At 50.3% G+C, this 13,909-nt stretch overlaps 2 protein-coding genes across 7 annotated transcripts in view; one reads left to right on the forward strand and one right to left on the reverse strand.

Moving 5' to 3' along the window:
* Window positions 1-261: 261 nt before the first annotated feature.
* kics2 (KICSTOR subunit 2) lies at window positions 262-7,516 on the reverse strand. 5 transcript variants are annotated; one of them, XM_066668068.1, is made up of 4 exons: window positions 7,323-7,516; window positions 4,755-5,007; window positions 2,818-3,106; window positions 262-1,542 (listed from the first exon to the last, which is right to left on the reverse strand). In XM_066668068.1, the coding sequence occupies exons 2-4, from the start codon at window positions 4,996-4,998 to the stop codon at window positions 723-725; spliced, it is 1,353 nt and encodes a 450-aa protein (XP_066524165.1). In that variant the 5' UTR covers window positions 4,999-5,007; window positions 7,323-7,516; the 3' UTR covers window positions 262-722. The 5 variants fall into 5 exon arrangements, with proteins under 5 accessions (XP_066524165.1, XP_066524163.1, XP_066524160.1 ...); XM_066668066.1 differs by lacking the exon at window positions 7,323-7,516 and adding an exon at window positions 6,127-6,240; XM_066668063.1 differs by lacking the exon at window positions 7,323-7,516 and adding an exon at window positions 5,943-6,072.
* The window catches only part of ipo8 (importin 8), a 34,448-nt gene continuing 27,882 nt past the window's right edge, over window positions 7,344-13,909 (forward strand). For both annotated transcript variants that reach the window (XM_066668061.1, XM_066668062.1), the window contains exons 1-3: window positions 7,344-7,539; window positions 8,974-9,055; window positions 9,976-10,132. In XM_066668061.1, coding sequence (XP_066524158.1) covers window positions 7,456-7,539; window positions 8,974-9,055; window positions 9,976-10,132 — 323 coding nt within the window. In that variant the 5' untranslated portion in view covers window positions 7,344-7,455. The remainder of the gene's footprint in view (window positions 7,540-8,973; window positions 9,056-9,975; window positions 10,133-13,909) is intronic.

The following is a 13,909-nucleotide window of genomic DNA, read 5'->3' on the forward strand; positions in this document are numbered from 1 at the left end:
TGAATAAAACTCCTATTCTTATTCTTACTCCTAATAAATCTAGAGCATAAAGGCCCTGTCTGGTTGGAGTGTGTGTAAACGAGCATTTACCAGTTCAACAGCTGAGAAATATATTAGACTTGAATTCAAATCTAAATCAAAACTGTAAACATCATCAATACCAGCCATAACAATAAGAACAGAACCATACAATAACACTGAGACATTAGTGAGAGGTCTTTATAAAAATCACACAACTTTTCAAATTTATTTTTAACCACTTTTATTTTAGCACAAACAGAGGGACTCTAAAAGCAATCTCTTCACTGTTAAAAATGTCTAGTAAATTAAAAATGAAAAGAGAATAAAGCAAATACTGTGATTAGAGCAAGACTATCGTAGTCTGTTAAAAATTAAAGGGGCGGGGCACTTTGGTCTGATGAGGATTGGTCACAGAATTCACAGTAAGAAAAATTAGCGTTGTGTACTGGACCTCTGATATTTCAGTGAGATTAAAAATAAAGTTTAAAACTGATATCGTTTGCAGCAGCATCACGACTCAAAGAGCAACTGAGAGAACACACTTCAGAAACGTGGAGAGGCCCTGAACAAATCGATTTCTTCTCCACGAAGGAATTACTATTCAATAGAACTGCATGCTTGCTCTGGTTTAAGTCGTTTAGGAGTGGGATGCTCTTCCTGCAGCGCTGCAGTCAGACGTGGTCTTCAGGGACTGGACATGGTCAGCCTTTGGATCCTGGCTTGAGTGAACTGAAGGGCTTTGAGTTCCTCAAAGAAATGCAGATCTCCTGCATGAAGGCCACCACATGCGAGTCCTTCTCAGACTTCCTCCCGTCGAAGATGACCAGGAAGGTGAAATTGGGCTCCGGCCGCGCCAAGAAGTACGTGCTCTGGACCTTGTCGTCATAGAAGTGCACCACCTTCTCCAGTGTGTTGAGTTCGGCTGCTCGGTCACTCATGAGCATGATGACGTTGGGCCAGTGCGCGAACGGCCTCTCGCCCCCGGGAAGCGAGACCACGGCTGGAAACAGGTCCACTCCTTTGGGCGCTTCGCGGTACGAATGCGGGTGATGGTAGCCGTGACCCTGGAAGTTCTCGGAGCCGCGGTTGTCGAACACCAGCGAGACGTTGAAGGCATCATGTTTGCGGATGAAGGCCGACAGCTTGCCGAAGTAGTCTGGTGAAGTGTGGGCGGTCAGGGACTTCATGTCGGCCGGCGGCGCTTGTCGGCTTAGCGCCTCGTGGAAGTAAAAGGAGAACTTGGCCAGCAGCGCCCCCTGCAGGCGTTGGAGCCACAGGTAAAGGTGCGGAGGTTGAGCGGTCCGCTGCGACTGGCCACCGAACAGGTGCTTGCGTGTCTCGATTTGGCGCTCGAAAGCCTGGCCCCACGCCTGTAACTTGGTGTGGGCGCCGTGGAGGTTGAGTAGAGAAGGCAGGAAACACCACTTCGAAATCTCGGCCTGGCAGCGCAGCAGCTGGGTCAGGACATCCACCTCCACCTGGAAACTCCCCTCCAGACGACTCAGGATGGGGTGGTGGAACCTACGAGTCAGAAAAACCAAAACGTCTTGTTCATATTAGAGCCAAACGGTCACAAATACAGCAGCAGATAATGAATTATTATTGTCTAATAATAATTAGACAGGCTCCTTGAGGAGTGTGGTGTGTTCTCCCTGTGTCTGCGTGGGTTTCCTCCGGGTGACTGTCTGTAAGGAGTGTGGTGGGTTCTCCCTGTGTCTGTGTGGGTTTCCTCCGGGTGACTGTCTGTGAGGAGTGTGGTGTGTTCTCTCTGTGTCTGCGTGGGTTTCCTCCGGGTGACTGTCTGTGAGGAGTGTGGTGTGTTCTCTGTGTCCGCGAGGGTTTCCTCCGGGTGACTGTCTGTGAGGAGTGTGGTGTGTTCTCTCTGTGTCTGCGTGGGTTTCCTCCGGGTGACTGTCTGTGAGCAGTGTGGTGTGTTCTCTCTGTGTCTGCGTGGGTTTCCTCCGGGTGACTGTCTGTGAGCAGTGTGGTGTGTTCTCCCTGTGTCTGCGTGGGTTTCCTCCGGGTGACTGTCTGTGAGGAGTGTGGTGTGTTCTCTCTGTGTCTGCGTGGGTTTCCTCCGGGTGACTGTCTGTGAGGAGTGTGGTGTGTTCTCTCTGTGTCTGCGTGGGTTTCCTCCAGGTGACTGTCTGTGAGGAGTGTGGTGTGTTCTCTCTGTGTCTGCGTGGGTTTCCTCCGGGTGACTGCCTGTGAGGAGTGTGGTGTGTTCGCCCTGTGCCTCATTCTCCTTCAGAAGAGTTCCACAATCAGAGATTACCCCCCCTCTCCTCACTCTTCTGTGAAATGGAGCTCAGTTCTGATTCCGTGTTGGAACCTTCCAGTTCCACCTTAAATATTGCAGAAGCCTCATGCACTAGGATGAAATTTCTTCACTATTTAAGGTGGAACTGGAAATTTACAGCTAACTCTCGAGACCATCAGCTGCTCCTTGTGCTGTTTTCTGCTCGTTCTGAAGTAAACGGCCATAATCCACTGAAACTACATTAAACTCAGAGAATACACTGAGTATACCGACATCTGTGGGTTTCCTTCTCGCCGCGGATTCACAACACAACCCTCCGTTTGGAGCGTGACTCTGAAACATCTCAGTTTGAAGGGCCATGTCGCTCTGACACTTCACCCCACCCCTCACTCCCAACAAGAACTGAGACCCTCCCCAAACACACACCTAGGCAAAACAGAGAGGTAGGGCTAAGTGGTAAGGGCCAGGGCCGCCAATTTAAGCATCCATCATGGCATGGTACCACACCAAACACAAACCCCCTACTCTGTACTGACCTGGAGCTGTATTTCTGCAGGATACTCTCCAGCGTGCTCACCAGCTCCTCAGAGTTGACCGTTTTCTGAGAGCTGAGAGAGTGCACCTTCTCGTACAGGTCGGCGATCTCCATTCGGGCCTGTGTGAAGTGGCACAGCTGCTCGGAGAGGTGGGATAGAAGCTCTTCCAGGTAAGGGCTGGGGCCCCCGGGCGGGTGACGGCCCATGGACACCACCTTCTTCAGTTCGTTGTGTAAGGACGTGTAAATGGTCCTGATGGAGTCTTTCCTGCTGAAGAACGACTGACCTCCTGGAAACAAACACAGAGAAACATGAATCCAAAGCAGCCCCCGGGGACTCACAGCAGTGATATAATAGATGACATCCAATGTGGCGACTCCACAGGGGGGTGAGGTGATGCGATGACGTTACAGGGTCTTTTCAGTGTAGCTCTCTGGCGCCATCTGCAGTGCACATTATTATTATTATTATTATCGTTACACTTATATAGCGCCTTTCCAGACACCCAAGGACGCTTTACAATCTACACTGCTCAGAACGCTCAATTCACACACACACTGGCGAGAAGCGGCAGCCAAACGCGCACAGCGTACTCTCAACCAGAAACGACCGTCCACCTGGAGGACTGCATCGGGCACTAGGATTTAACCCAGGACAGAGCGCCAATCCATATCTGGGCTCACACATACAGACATTCATTCACACACCAGGACAGTTATTAGAGAAGCCAATTCACCTACCCTCCATGTTTTTGGACTGTGGGAGGAAACATCAGCTGTGTGTCATTACCAAACAGTTACCAGCTCTGGCTAACTTCTGTAAAGGGGCCATTAGCTACATTTCAGTTTAAACCTAGATGTTGGATCATTGATTTGATGGCATTCAGCCACATAAGCATTAATGAGGTCAGGTGCTGTTGCTGGAGGATCTGATTGGCTATTCACACTGGAATAGATTTCAGTGGCTGAACCTCCGAGACATGCAGGACTTTGGACCTCAGTACGTGTCGTAATTATAATCTCTGAACGCTGATCTAAGTTCTGTGTAGCTTTATTAGAATGACTGGGTGAAGTGAAGTATTGCTAAAACATTATAGCATAGTAATAACAATGAAAACTAACAACAATAAATGAAAACAAATAATTACAATATTAAAGAGGACACATCCTCCCTCATCTCCACAGTTCTGGTTCTTAATGAAACGTCTGTGACCCTCTTTGGTCCAAACCCCACGAGCCCCACAGCAGTGTTCTCCCCCTGTGTAAACAGCCCCTGTTCAGAACGCCCGCTTTCAGCACCTGTTCCTTTAAATGATAACGAGCCGCTCACTGTTCACCCCGACCCCGAGCGCACAGCAGTGAGGAGCGAGGAGCAGAAGCTCTGGTTTTTAGCCGTTTTCACTCTGTTCTCTTTCTTCTCCGTTTTTACTCAGTGCTCTTATTTCTCCGCGCTCGTTGTGTCTGTTTTGCTGAGTTTAACCTCGTCTTTACGCTCTGCGCTGTGATTGGACAGACTCAGACGAGGGGGCGGGGCCATTCTAAAGTCTCTGCACTTGACGACAGAAGCGGAGCAGAATCAGAACGCCTCGTTTTATCCCGTGTATTCTGATTTAGGCAGCACACAGAAAACTGACTGGGGTCTTGTTTCACAGTGTGTGGGTTGGTGGGCTTCAGATCCCCATTGAACAAGTGATTTATTTATAACATGTCTGCGTTTTTAATTATAAAACTAACCACTGTAATGTTAACAAACAAAATGTCACGTGTTGATCTGATTTACAGAATAAAGTGCACCTCTGTCTCTCCGTCACCAGTTCTACAGTGACCCAGTCTTTCCTCTCTGGTCGGCAGGGACATTTTTATACCTTTCTGTTTCTGTGGCCAGGTTCAGGGCTGGATGTCTTTGATTAACAGAGTTAAGGTACGCCTCGGTCTCACCCAGTTTCTGCCCAAGCAGCGTCATGTTGTGGTAGGCTTTTTCCGCAGCAGCGAGGTGAGCCAAAGCGGCCAGCAGCGAGGCCCAGATGGCGGCGCCACTCCGGCTGCTGTCCTTCTCCTTCTCCACGTAATCCTTGGCCCGGTCAAAGGACAGCATGCCCAGCTGGGTGAAGAAACTCTCAAGGATCGCCCGCTCCTTTGGGACAGGCCGCAGCTCCTCGTCGCGCACAGACTCGCTCATCATGGGGAAAACCTGAAGGGAGTGGGGCAGGAAACAGGGGTTTATTACTCCTGGGGCTCCCCCTAGTGTAATTCATTTTTATAGCACTGTACAGAAACAAATGGGGAGGAGGAGGAAGTGGTAGTAGTGGTGGTGGTGGGTTCCTACCCTCCTCCAAATGTTACACAGTTAAGTTTCTGCAGGGCTGTGCCCGGACTAGCAATGACAGAGACTCTACTCTCCCTGTTACAGCTCAGTGGAACGTCACAATGAATTTGCAGCTGTGTTTTTAATGGTAAAATATTACATAGTGTTCCTTTAATATCTAGAGAGAGAGAGAGAGAGAAAGAGAGAAATAAAGAGAGAAAGAGAGAGAGAGAGAAAGAGAGAGAGAGAAAAAGAAAGAAAGAGAGAGAGAGAAAGAGAGAAAGAGAGAGAGAGAGAGAGAAAGAACAGGAGAGAGTGAGAGAGGTGAGGGAGAGACATAGCATGAGAGAGAGACCGTCAGACAGACAGAACAGTGAGTGAGAGGGAGAGAAAATAAAGGTAAAGAGAATTACAGTCAGAAACAGAGAGAGGGTGTTCAGTTCCACCTTAAATTGTGTTGTGCTGGGAGACAGGTACTGTCCGGTCAGCAGGGCTCTTGCCCCATTTAAGGTGGAATTGAAAATTGTTCCCAACTTTCAAACTCTCGCTGCTGCCTTAACAACCAGTACACCTTTGTCCAGCTGCAGCGAGCTGTGTGTAGATGGAGTGTCAGGCGCCAGGCATTAACTGCTGCACTATTTAAGGTGGAACTGAGAGTTTCAGTAAGAACGCATTCATAGAGCATAGCTCCCGAGCAGCTAGCGACACCAACACAAACAAACACGACAAACACGAACTGTAGAGCGTCCGAAAGACCCTTCTGACCAGCTCCAGGAATAAAGAAATAATAATCAATAGACAAACAACATAAACATCCAGACCTGCTTTAACGGTACGAGTCCTCCGCTATCATTACATCTCCCCATGACAACAGTACGGCAAGCGAGGAGGGTCAGCGGCGGCCTAAACCTCTATCAACGCGTTTTCAAAGTCTCTGCGACTGAACGACACATTAAAGCGTGGGAACAAGATACAGACACTTTTGACTTTCGCCAGTCCACCTACCAACGTGTGTTTTTGGAGTGTGGGAGGAAACCGGAGCACCCGGAGGAAACCCACGCAGACACAGGGAGAACACACCACACTCCTCACAGACAGTCACCCGGAGGAAACCCACGCAGACACAGAGAGAACACACCACACTCCTCACAGACAGTCACCCAGAGGAAACCCACGCAGACACAGGGAGAACACACCACACTCCTCACAGACAGTCACCTGGAGGAAACCCACGCAGACACAGGGAGAACACACCACACTCCTCACAGACAGTCACCCGGAGCGGGACTTGAACCCACAACCTCCAGATCCCTGGAGCTGTGACAGAGACACTACCTGCTGCGCTACAGTGCCGCCCTACAGGGGAATAATAATACAGGGGAAACCAGGAGCCTTATATTTAGAAAGCACCAGATTAGAGATCTCAGTTTGTGAGCCGAGAAAACCCAGACATTACAGAGGTTTGTTCATGTCTCTGTAACTGTTCTGTTCCTTGTTGCATTCCTAGTGTTATGTGAGTCAGCTCACTGTGCTCTGCAGATAAACTGTACATGAATCATCACAACAGATAACACAAGGGTATGCAGAAAATGTATGGGTCCTCACTGCTTCTGGATTATACTGAATAACCAGGATACACACACAAAATCAGTACTTCACTACACATACACTTGCTCAGCGCTGCAGTGACACTGACGTGGTGGTGGTGTGTTAGTGTGTGTTGTGCTGGTGTAGAGTGGATCAGACACAGCAGTGCTGCTGGAGTTTTTAAACCCCTCAGTGTCTGGACTGAGAACAGTCCACCGACCAAAAACATCCAGCCGACAGCGTCCTGTGTCACTGATGAAGGACTAGAGGACGAGCGACACACACTGTGCAGCGACAGATGAGCTACTGTCTCTGACTCTACATCTACAAGGTGGACCAACGAGGGAGGAGTGTCTCACAGAGTGGACAGAGAGTGGACACAGGGTTTAAAAACTCCAGCAGCACTGCTGTGTCTGATCCACTCTACACCAGCACAACACACACTAACACACCACCACCACGTCAGTGTCACTGCAGCGCTGAGAACGATCCACCGCCCATTTCATAAGCTACAGTGCTCCTGTGTAGACAGTGGCCATGCTGATTCAGCTCTTCTGTGATTGGCCCGCGGTTGCCATGGTACCGCCGGGCTGTCGTGAAGCGCTGGTGTTTACCCTGTTTTGCGGCGGAGGGCTGTGTGTTGGCGGTAGTCGGTGTGGAAGTGGAGGACAGGGGCCGAGTGGAGTCCGCCTTTAGCGCCGCAGTAGTCCGCTGGTTTCCGAGCAGCAGCCCGCCCTGCCGAGCCCCATGGACCCCAACCGGATCATACAGGCCCTGAAAGGCACCATAGACCCGAACCTGAGACTAGCGGCGGAGAATGAGCTCAACCAGGTGAACACACACTTCCCCCTGCTCTCGTGTGTGTGTGTGTTTGTTTGAGAGAGAGAGACACACACACACACAGAAGCTTCATCTGTAGAAATACTGCGGAATTTATCACTATAACTGCCTTTGTCCTGGACCGTCTCTCTCTCTCTCTCTCTCTCTCTCTGTGTGTGTGTGTGTGTGTGTGTGTGTGTGTGTGTAAAGCAGACTGATTTTTGTAATGGTGTACATTGAAACCGAGTGACAGACGGGAAGAGAGATAGAGAGAGAAAGCAAAATAAAGAGAGGAGCTTCTGCTGGAGAACTAAAGCAATCACTTCATCCACAACCTTTTTCCTGAACCATGTCAGTTCTCTCTCTCTTTCTTTCTCTTTCTCTCTCTCTTTCTCTCTCTCTCTCTTTCTCTCTCTCCCTCTTTCTCTCTCTTTTTCTTTCTCTCTCTTTCTCTCTCTCTTTATTTCTCTTTATCTCTCTCTTTCTCTCCCTCTTTCTCTCTCTTTTTCTTTCTCTCTCTCTCTTTATTTCTCTTTCTCTCTCTTTCTCTCTCTCTCTTTATCTGTCTCTTTCTCTATCTCTCTCTCTCTCTCCCTCTTTCTCTTTCTCTCTCTTTATTTCTCTCTCTTTTTCTTTCTCTCTCCTCTCTCTCTTTCTCTCTCTCTCTATTTCTCTTTCTCTCTCTTTCTTTCTCTCTTTCTCTCTCTTTATTTCTCTTTCTCTCTCTTTCTCTCTCTCTTTATCTGTCTCTTTCTCTATCTCTCTCTCTCTCCCTCTTTCTCTATCTCTCTCTCTCTTTCTCTTTATCTCTCTTTATTTCTCTTTATCTCTCTCTTTCTCTATCTCTCTCTCTCCCTCTTTCTCTATCTCTCTCTCTCTTTCTTTCTCTTTATCTCTTTTTCTCTCTCTCTCTCTCTGGCCATTTCTCTTTTTAACAGCAGAACTTTTCACAGCAGTTTCACTGAGGAACTGTGATAAATCAGTGGTGAAAGAGAACAGTTAACTTTCACATCACACACTGTTTACAGATGAGCTACTGTCTCTGACTCTACATCTACAAGGTGGACCAACGAGGGAGGAGTGTCTCACAGAGTGGACAGAGAGTGGACACAGGGTTTAAAAACTCCAGCAGCACTGCTGTGTCTGATCCACTCTACACCAGCACAACACACACTAACACACCACCACCACGTCAGTGTCACTGCAGCGCTGAGAATGATCCACCACCACATCACACCTGCTCTGTGGGGGTCCTGAGCGCTGAGGAACAGGGGGAAAGGGCGTTGACTCTGTTTTTGCACATGATGTGTATTGTAGCATGTAAACACCACGACACAGACTTCACCGTAACCTGGGAAAACCCCTGATTTTAAATGGAGGAAGTCTGTAAAAATGTACAGCCATTGTACTTCAGGTGTGACCTCTCTTTTCACTTTTGTTTTCCAGTCGTACAAGATCATCAACTTCGCTCCGACTCTGCTGCAGATCATCGTGTCGGAGCAGGTGGAGTTCCCTGTGCGGCAGGCAGGTGAGGACCACACGCGTGATGTCACAGAGTTCGTAGACGCTCCGTGTAATAAGTGAAATCAGCTGGTTTTAAAGCGACACTAGGTCATTACATTAAAGGAGATGTTCAAGATTTGAATCCTGTTTATTTATCTTTATTTATTTATAAAATTCAGACGATGTCTCCTCAACAAGTGCAGTCGGTTTGTGCCGTGTTTACGAAGCCCCACTGTCTGTAAATGGGTAAAAAAAAAAAGCGTCTCGGTCTGGTATGCTAAGATTTCTCTCTCTCTTTCTCTGCTCATTGACACAGAAACAGCATCCAGAGTGATTTAGACAAAGAGACCTGAGGGTAGTGCTCTATTCCTGCTCCATAGGTGGCAGATGTTGATGTGTTTCAGATCATTTAAGGTGGAAATGTCTCCAAACTCAGGAGACGGCTAACTGCTAAAAGACGGCTAACTGCTAAAAGACGGCTAACTGCTAAAAGACGGCAAACTGCTAAAAGACGGCTAACTGCTAATGGGACAAGACAATTGTAGATGTTCCCATTAAACGTACAGCTTCAAAACCACTGAGATGCTTCACTTACCTGTGATAGAGCCTCTGTCATTGCTACCATGGGCTCAACACTGCAGAAACTGCGCTATGTAATTTTAGGAGGAGGGAAGGAAATCACTCCCCGTCTCCACCTCCCCTTTAATTACACTCTGCAACTGTAGGGGCAGCCCAGGATCAAAAATACTAAACCTTACCTTGTGTTGCTTTAAGCCCCCAGTGCAGACCCAGTTTGTACAACCTTCATAGGAGTGTGAAATGAAACGAGACGCTCTGGAGCAGTCACCGTGCTCAGACAGAAGGGTGTTCAGAGGCGTGTGGTGGGCATGGTTTCAGTTTCACTCTGTGTCTGGCTGATTTCACGATGCCCTTTGTGTCCCATAGCTGCCATCTACCTGAAGAACATGGTGAGCCAGTACTGGCAGGACCGGGAGCCCACCCTAGGGGAGGTGGTGTTCCCCTTCAACATCCACGAGAACGACCGCGGGCAGATCCGCGAGAACGTGGTGGAGGCCATTATTCAGTGTCCTGAGTCCATACGGTCAGTCAGTAGCTTGCACACTAGGGTCCTCAGTAGTGCATCTAAACCAAAATGAGGACTTTCTGGAGAGGCTTGTTGCTTAACCTTGTGAGTGGAGGAGTGAATGTTCGTAATGTTTTTATTGTTCCCCACTGAGGCTCTGACGATGTGTGAACATAAAATCGGAGTGGGGGGCGGGGGTGGAGACTTTTATTCTGCGGAAATAAAGGGCCTCTGTTACACAGGGGATCAACAAGAGGCAGATTTAAGGGCTTGTGTGAGAGTGCTCAAAGTTTTAAAATAACATTCACCCACTTTATTGTCTCCATAAAGGGAGTGAAAACTTGGAAATGCACTTTAGATTTGCATTTCATAACCATAATAATAATAATTATCTTATAGCACCTTTTAATGCAAAAGATATACAATTAAAACATGCACATAAACATTCATTCATTGTCTGTAACCCTTATCCAGTTCAGGGTGGCGGTGGGTCCAGAGTCTACCTGGAATCATTGGGCGCAAGGCAGGAATACACCCTGGAGGGGGCTCCAGTCCTTCACAGGGCAAAACACACTCACACATTCACTCACACACTCACACCTACGGACACTTTTGAGTCTCCAATCCACCTACCAACGTGTGTTTTTGGACTGTGGGAGGAAACTGGAGCACCCGTAGGAAACCCACGCAGACACAGGGAGAACACACCACACTCCTCACAGACAGTCACCCGGAGGAAACCCATGCAGACACAGGGAGAACACACCACACTCCTCACAGACAGTCACCCGGAGGAAACCCACGCAGACACAGGGAGAACACATCACACTCCTCACAGACAGTCACCCGGAGGAAACCCACGCAGACACAGGGAGAACACACCACACTCCTCACAGACAGTCACCCGGAGGAAACCCACGCAGACACAGGGAGAACACACCACACTCCTCACAGACAGTCACCCGGAGGAAACCCACGCAGACACAGGGAGAACACACCACACTCCTCACAGACAGTCACCCGGAGGAAACCCACGCAGACACAGGGAGAACACACCACACTCCTCACAGACAGTCACCCGGAGGAAACCCACGCAGACAAAGGGAGAACACACCACACTCCTCACAGACAGTCACCCGGAGGAAACCCACGCAGACACAGGGAGAACACACCACACTCCTCACAGACAGTCACCCGGAGGAAACCCACGCAGACACAGAGAGAACACACCACACTCCTCACAGACAGTCACCCGGAGGAAACCCACGCAGACACAGAGAGAACACACCACACTCCTCACAGACAGTCACCCGGAGGAAACCCACGCAGACACAGAGAGAACACACCACACTCCTCACAGACAGTCACCCGGAGGAAACCCACGCAGACACAGGGAGAACACACCACACTCCTCACAGACAGTCACCCGGAGGAAACCCACGCAGACACAGGGAGAACACACCACACTCCTCACAGACAGTCACCCGGAGGAAACCCACGCAGACACAGGGAGAACACACCACACTCCTCACAGACAGTCACCCGGAGGAAACCCACACAGACACAGAGAGAACACACCACACTCCTCACAGACAGTCACCCAGAGGAAACCCACACAGACACAGAGAGACAGAGAGAACACACCACACTCCTCACAGACAGTCACCCGGAGGAAACCCACACAGACACAGAGAGAACACACCACACTCCTCACAGACAGTCACCCGGAGGAAACCCACACAGACACAGAGAGAACACACCACACTCCTCACAGACAGTCACCCGGAGGAAACCCACACAGACACAGGGAGAACACACCACACTCCTCACAGACAGTCACCCGGAGGAAACCCACGCAGACACAGGGAGAACACATCACACTCCTCACAGACAGTCACCCGGAGGAAACCCACGCAGACACAGGGAGAACACACCACACTCCTCACAGACAGTCACCCGGAGGAAACCCACACAGACACAGAGAGAACACACCACACTCCTCACAGACAGTCACCCGGAGGAAACCCACGCAGACACAGAGAGAACACACCACACTCCTCACAGACAGTCACCCGGAGGAAACCCACGCAGACACAGAGAGAACACACCACACTCCTCACAGACAGTCACCCGGAGGAAACCCACGCAGACACAGGGAGAACACACCACACTCCTCACAGACAATCACCCGGAGGAAACCCACGCAGACACAGGGAGAACACACCACACTCCTCACAGACAGTCACCCGGAGGAAACCCACGCAGACACAGAGAGAACACACCACACTCCTCACAGACAGTCACCCGGAGGAAACCCACGCAGACACAGAGAGAACACACCACACTCCTCACAGACAGTCACCCGGAGGAAACCCACGCAGACACAGAGAGAACACACCACACTCCTCACAGACAGTCACCCGGAGGAAACCCACGCAGACACAGGGAGAACACACCACACTCCTCACAGACAGTCACCCGGAGGAAACCCACGCAGACACAGGGAGAACACACCACACTCCTCACAGACAGTCACCCGGAGGAAACCCACGCAGACACAGAGAGAACACACCACACTCCTCACAGACAGTCACCCGGAGGAAACCCACGCAGACAAAGGGAGAACACACCATACTCCTCACAGACAGTCACCCGGAGGAAACCCACGCAGACACAGGGAGAACACACCACACTCCTCACAGACAGTCACCCGGAGGAAACCCACGCAGACACAGGGAGAACACATCACACTCCTCACAGACAGTCACCCGGAGGAAACCCACGCAGACACAGGGAGAACACACCACACTCCTCACAGACAGTCACCCGGAGGAAACCCACACAGACACAGAGAGAACACACCACACTCCTCACAGACAGTCACCCGGAGGAAACCCACGCAGACACAGAGAGAACACACCACACTCCTCACAGACAGTCACCCGGAGGAAACCCACGCAGACACAGAGAGAACACACCACACTCCTCACAGACAGTCACCCGGAGGAAACCCACGCAGACACAGGGAGAACACACCACACTCCTCACAGACAATCACCCGGAGGAAACCCACGCACACACAGGGAGAACACACCACACTCCTCACAGACAGTCACCCGGAGGAAACCCACGCAGACACAGGGAGAACACACCACACTCCTCACAGACAGTCACCCGGAGGAAACCCACACAGACACAGAGAGAACACACCACACTCCTCACAGACAGTCACCCGGAGGAAACCCACACAGACACAGAGAGACAGAGAGAACACACCACACTCCTCACAGACAGTCACCCGGAGGAAACCCACACAGACACAGAGAGAACACACCACACTCCTCACAGACAGTCACCCGGAGGAAACCCACACAGACACAGAGAGAACACACCACACTCCTCACAGACAGTCACCCGGAGGAAACCCACACAGACACAGAGAGAACACACCACACTCCTCACAGACAGTCACCCGGAGGAAACCCATGCAGACACAGGGAGAACACACCACACTCCTCACAGACAGTCACCCGGAGGAAACCCACGCAGACACAGGGAGAACACACCACACTCCTCACAGACAGTCACCCGGAGGAAACCCACGCAGACACAGAGAGAACACACCACACTCCTCACAGACAGTCACCCGGAGGAAACCCACGCAGACAAAGGGAGAACACACCACACTCCTCAGAGACAGTCACCCGGAGGAAACCCACGCAGACACAGGGAGAACACACCACACTCCTCACAGACAGTCACCCGGAGGAAACCCACGCAGACACAGGGAGAACA

Source organism: Hoplias malabaricus, chromosome 4, assembly GCF_029633855.1.
Source record: "Hoplias malabaricus isolate fHopMal1 chromosome 4, fHopMal1.hap1, whole genome shotgun sequence".
In the NCBI taxonomy this organism is placed as follows: domain Eukaryota; kingdom Metazoa; phylum Chordata; class Actinopteri; order Characiformes; family Erythrinidae; genus Hoplias; species Hoplias malabaricus.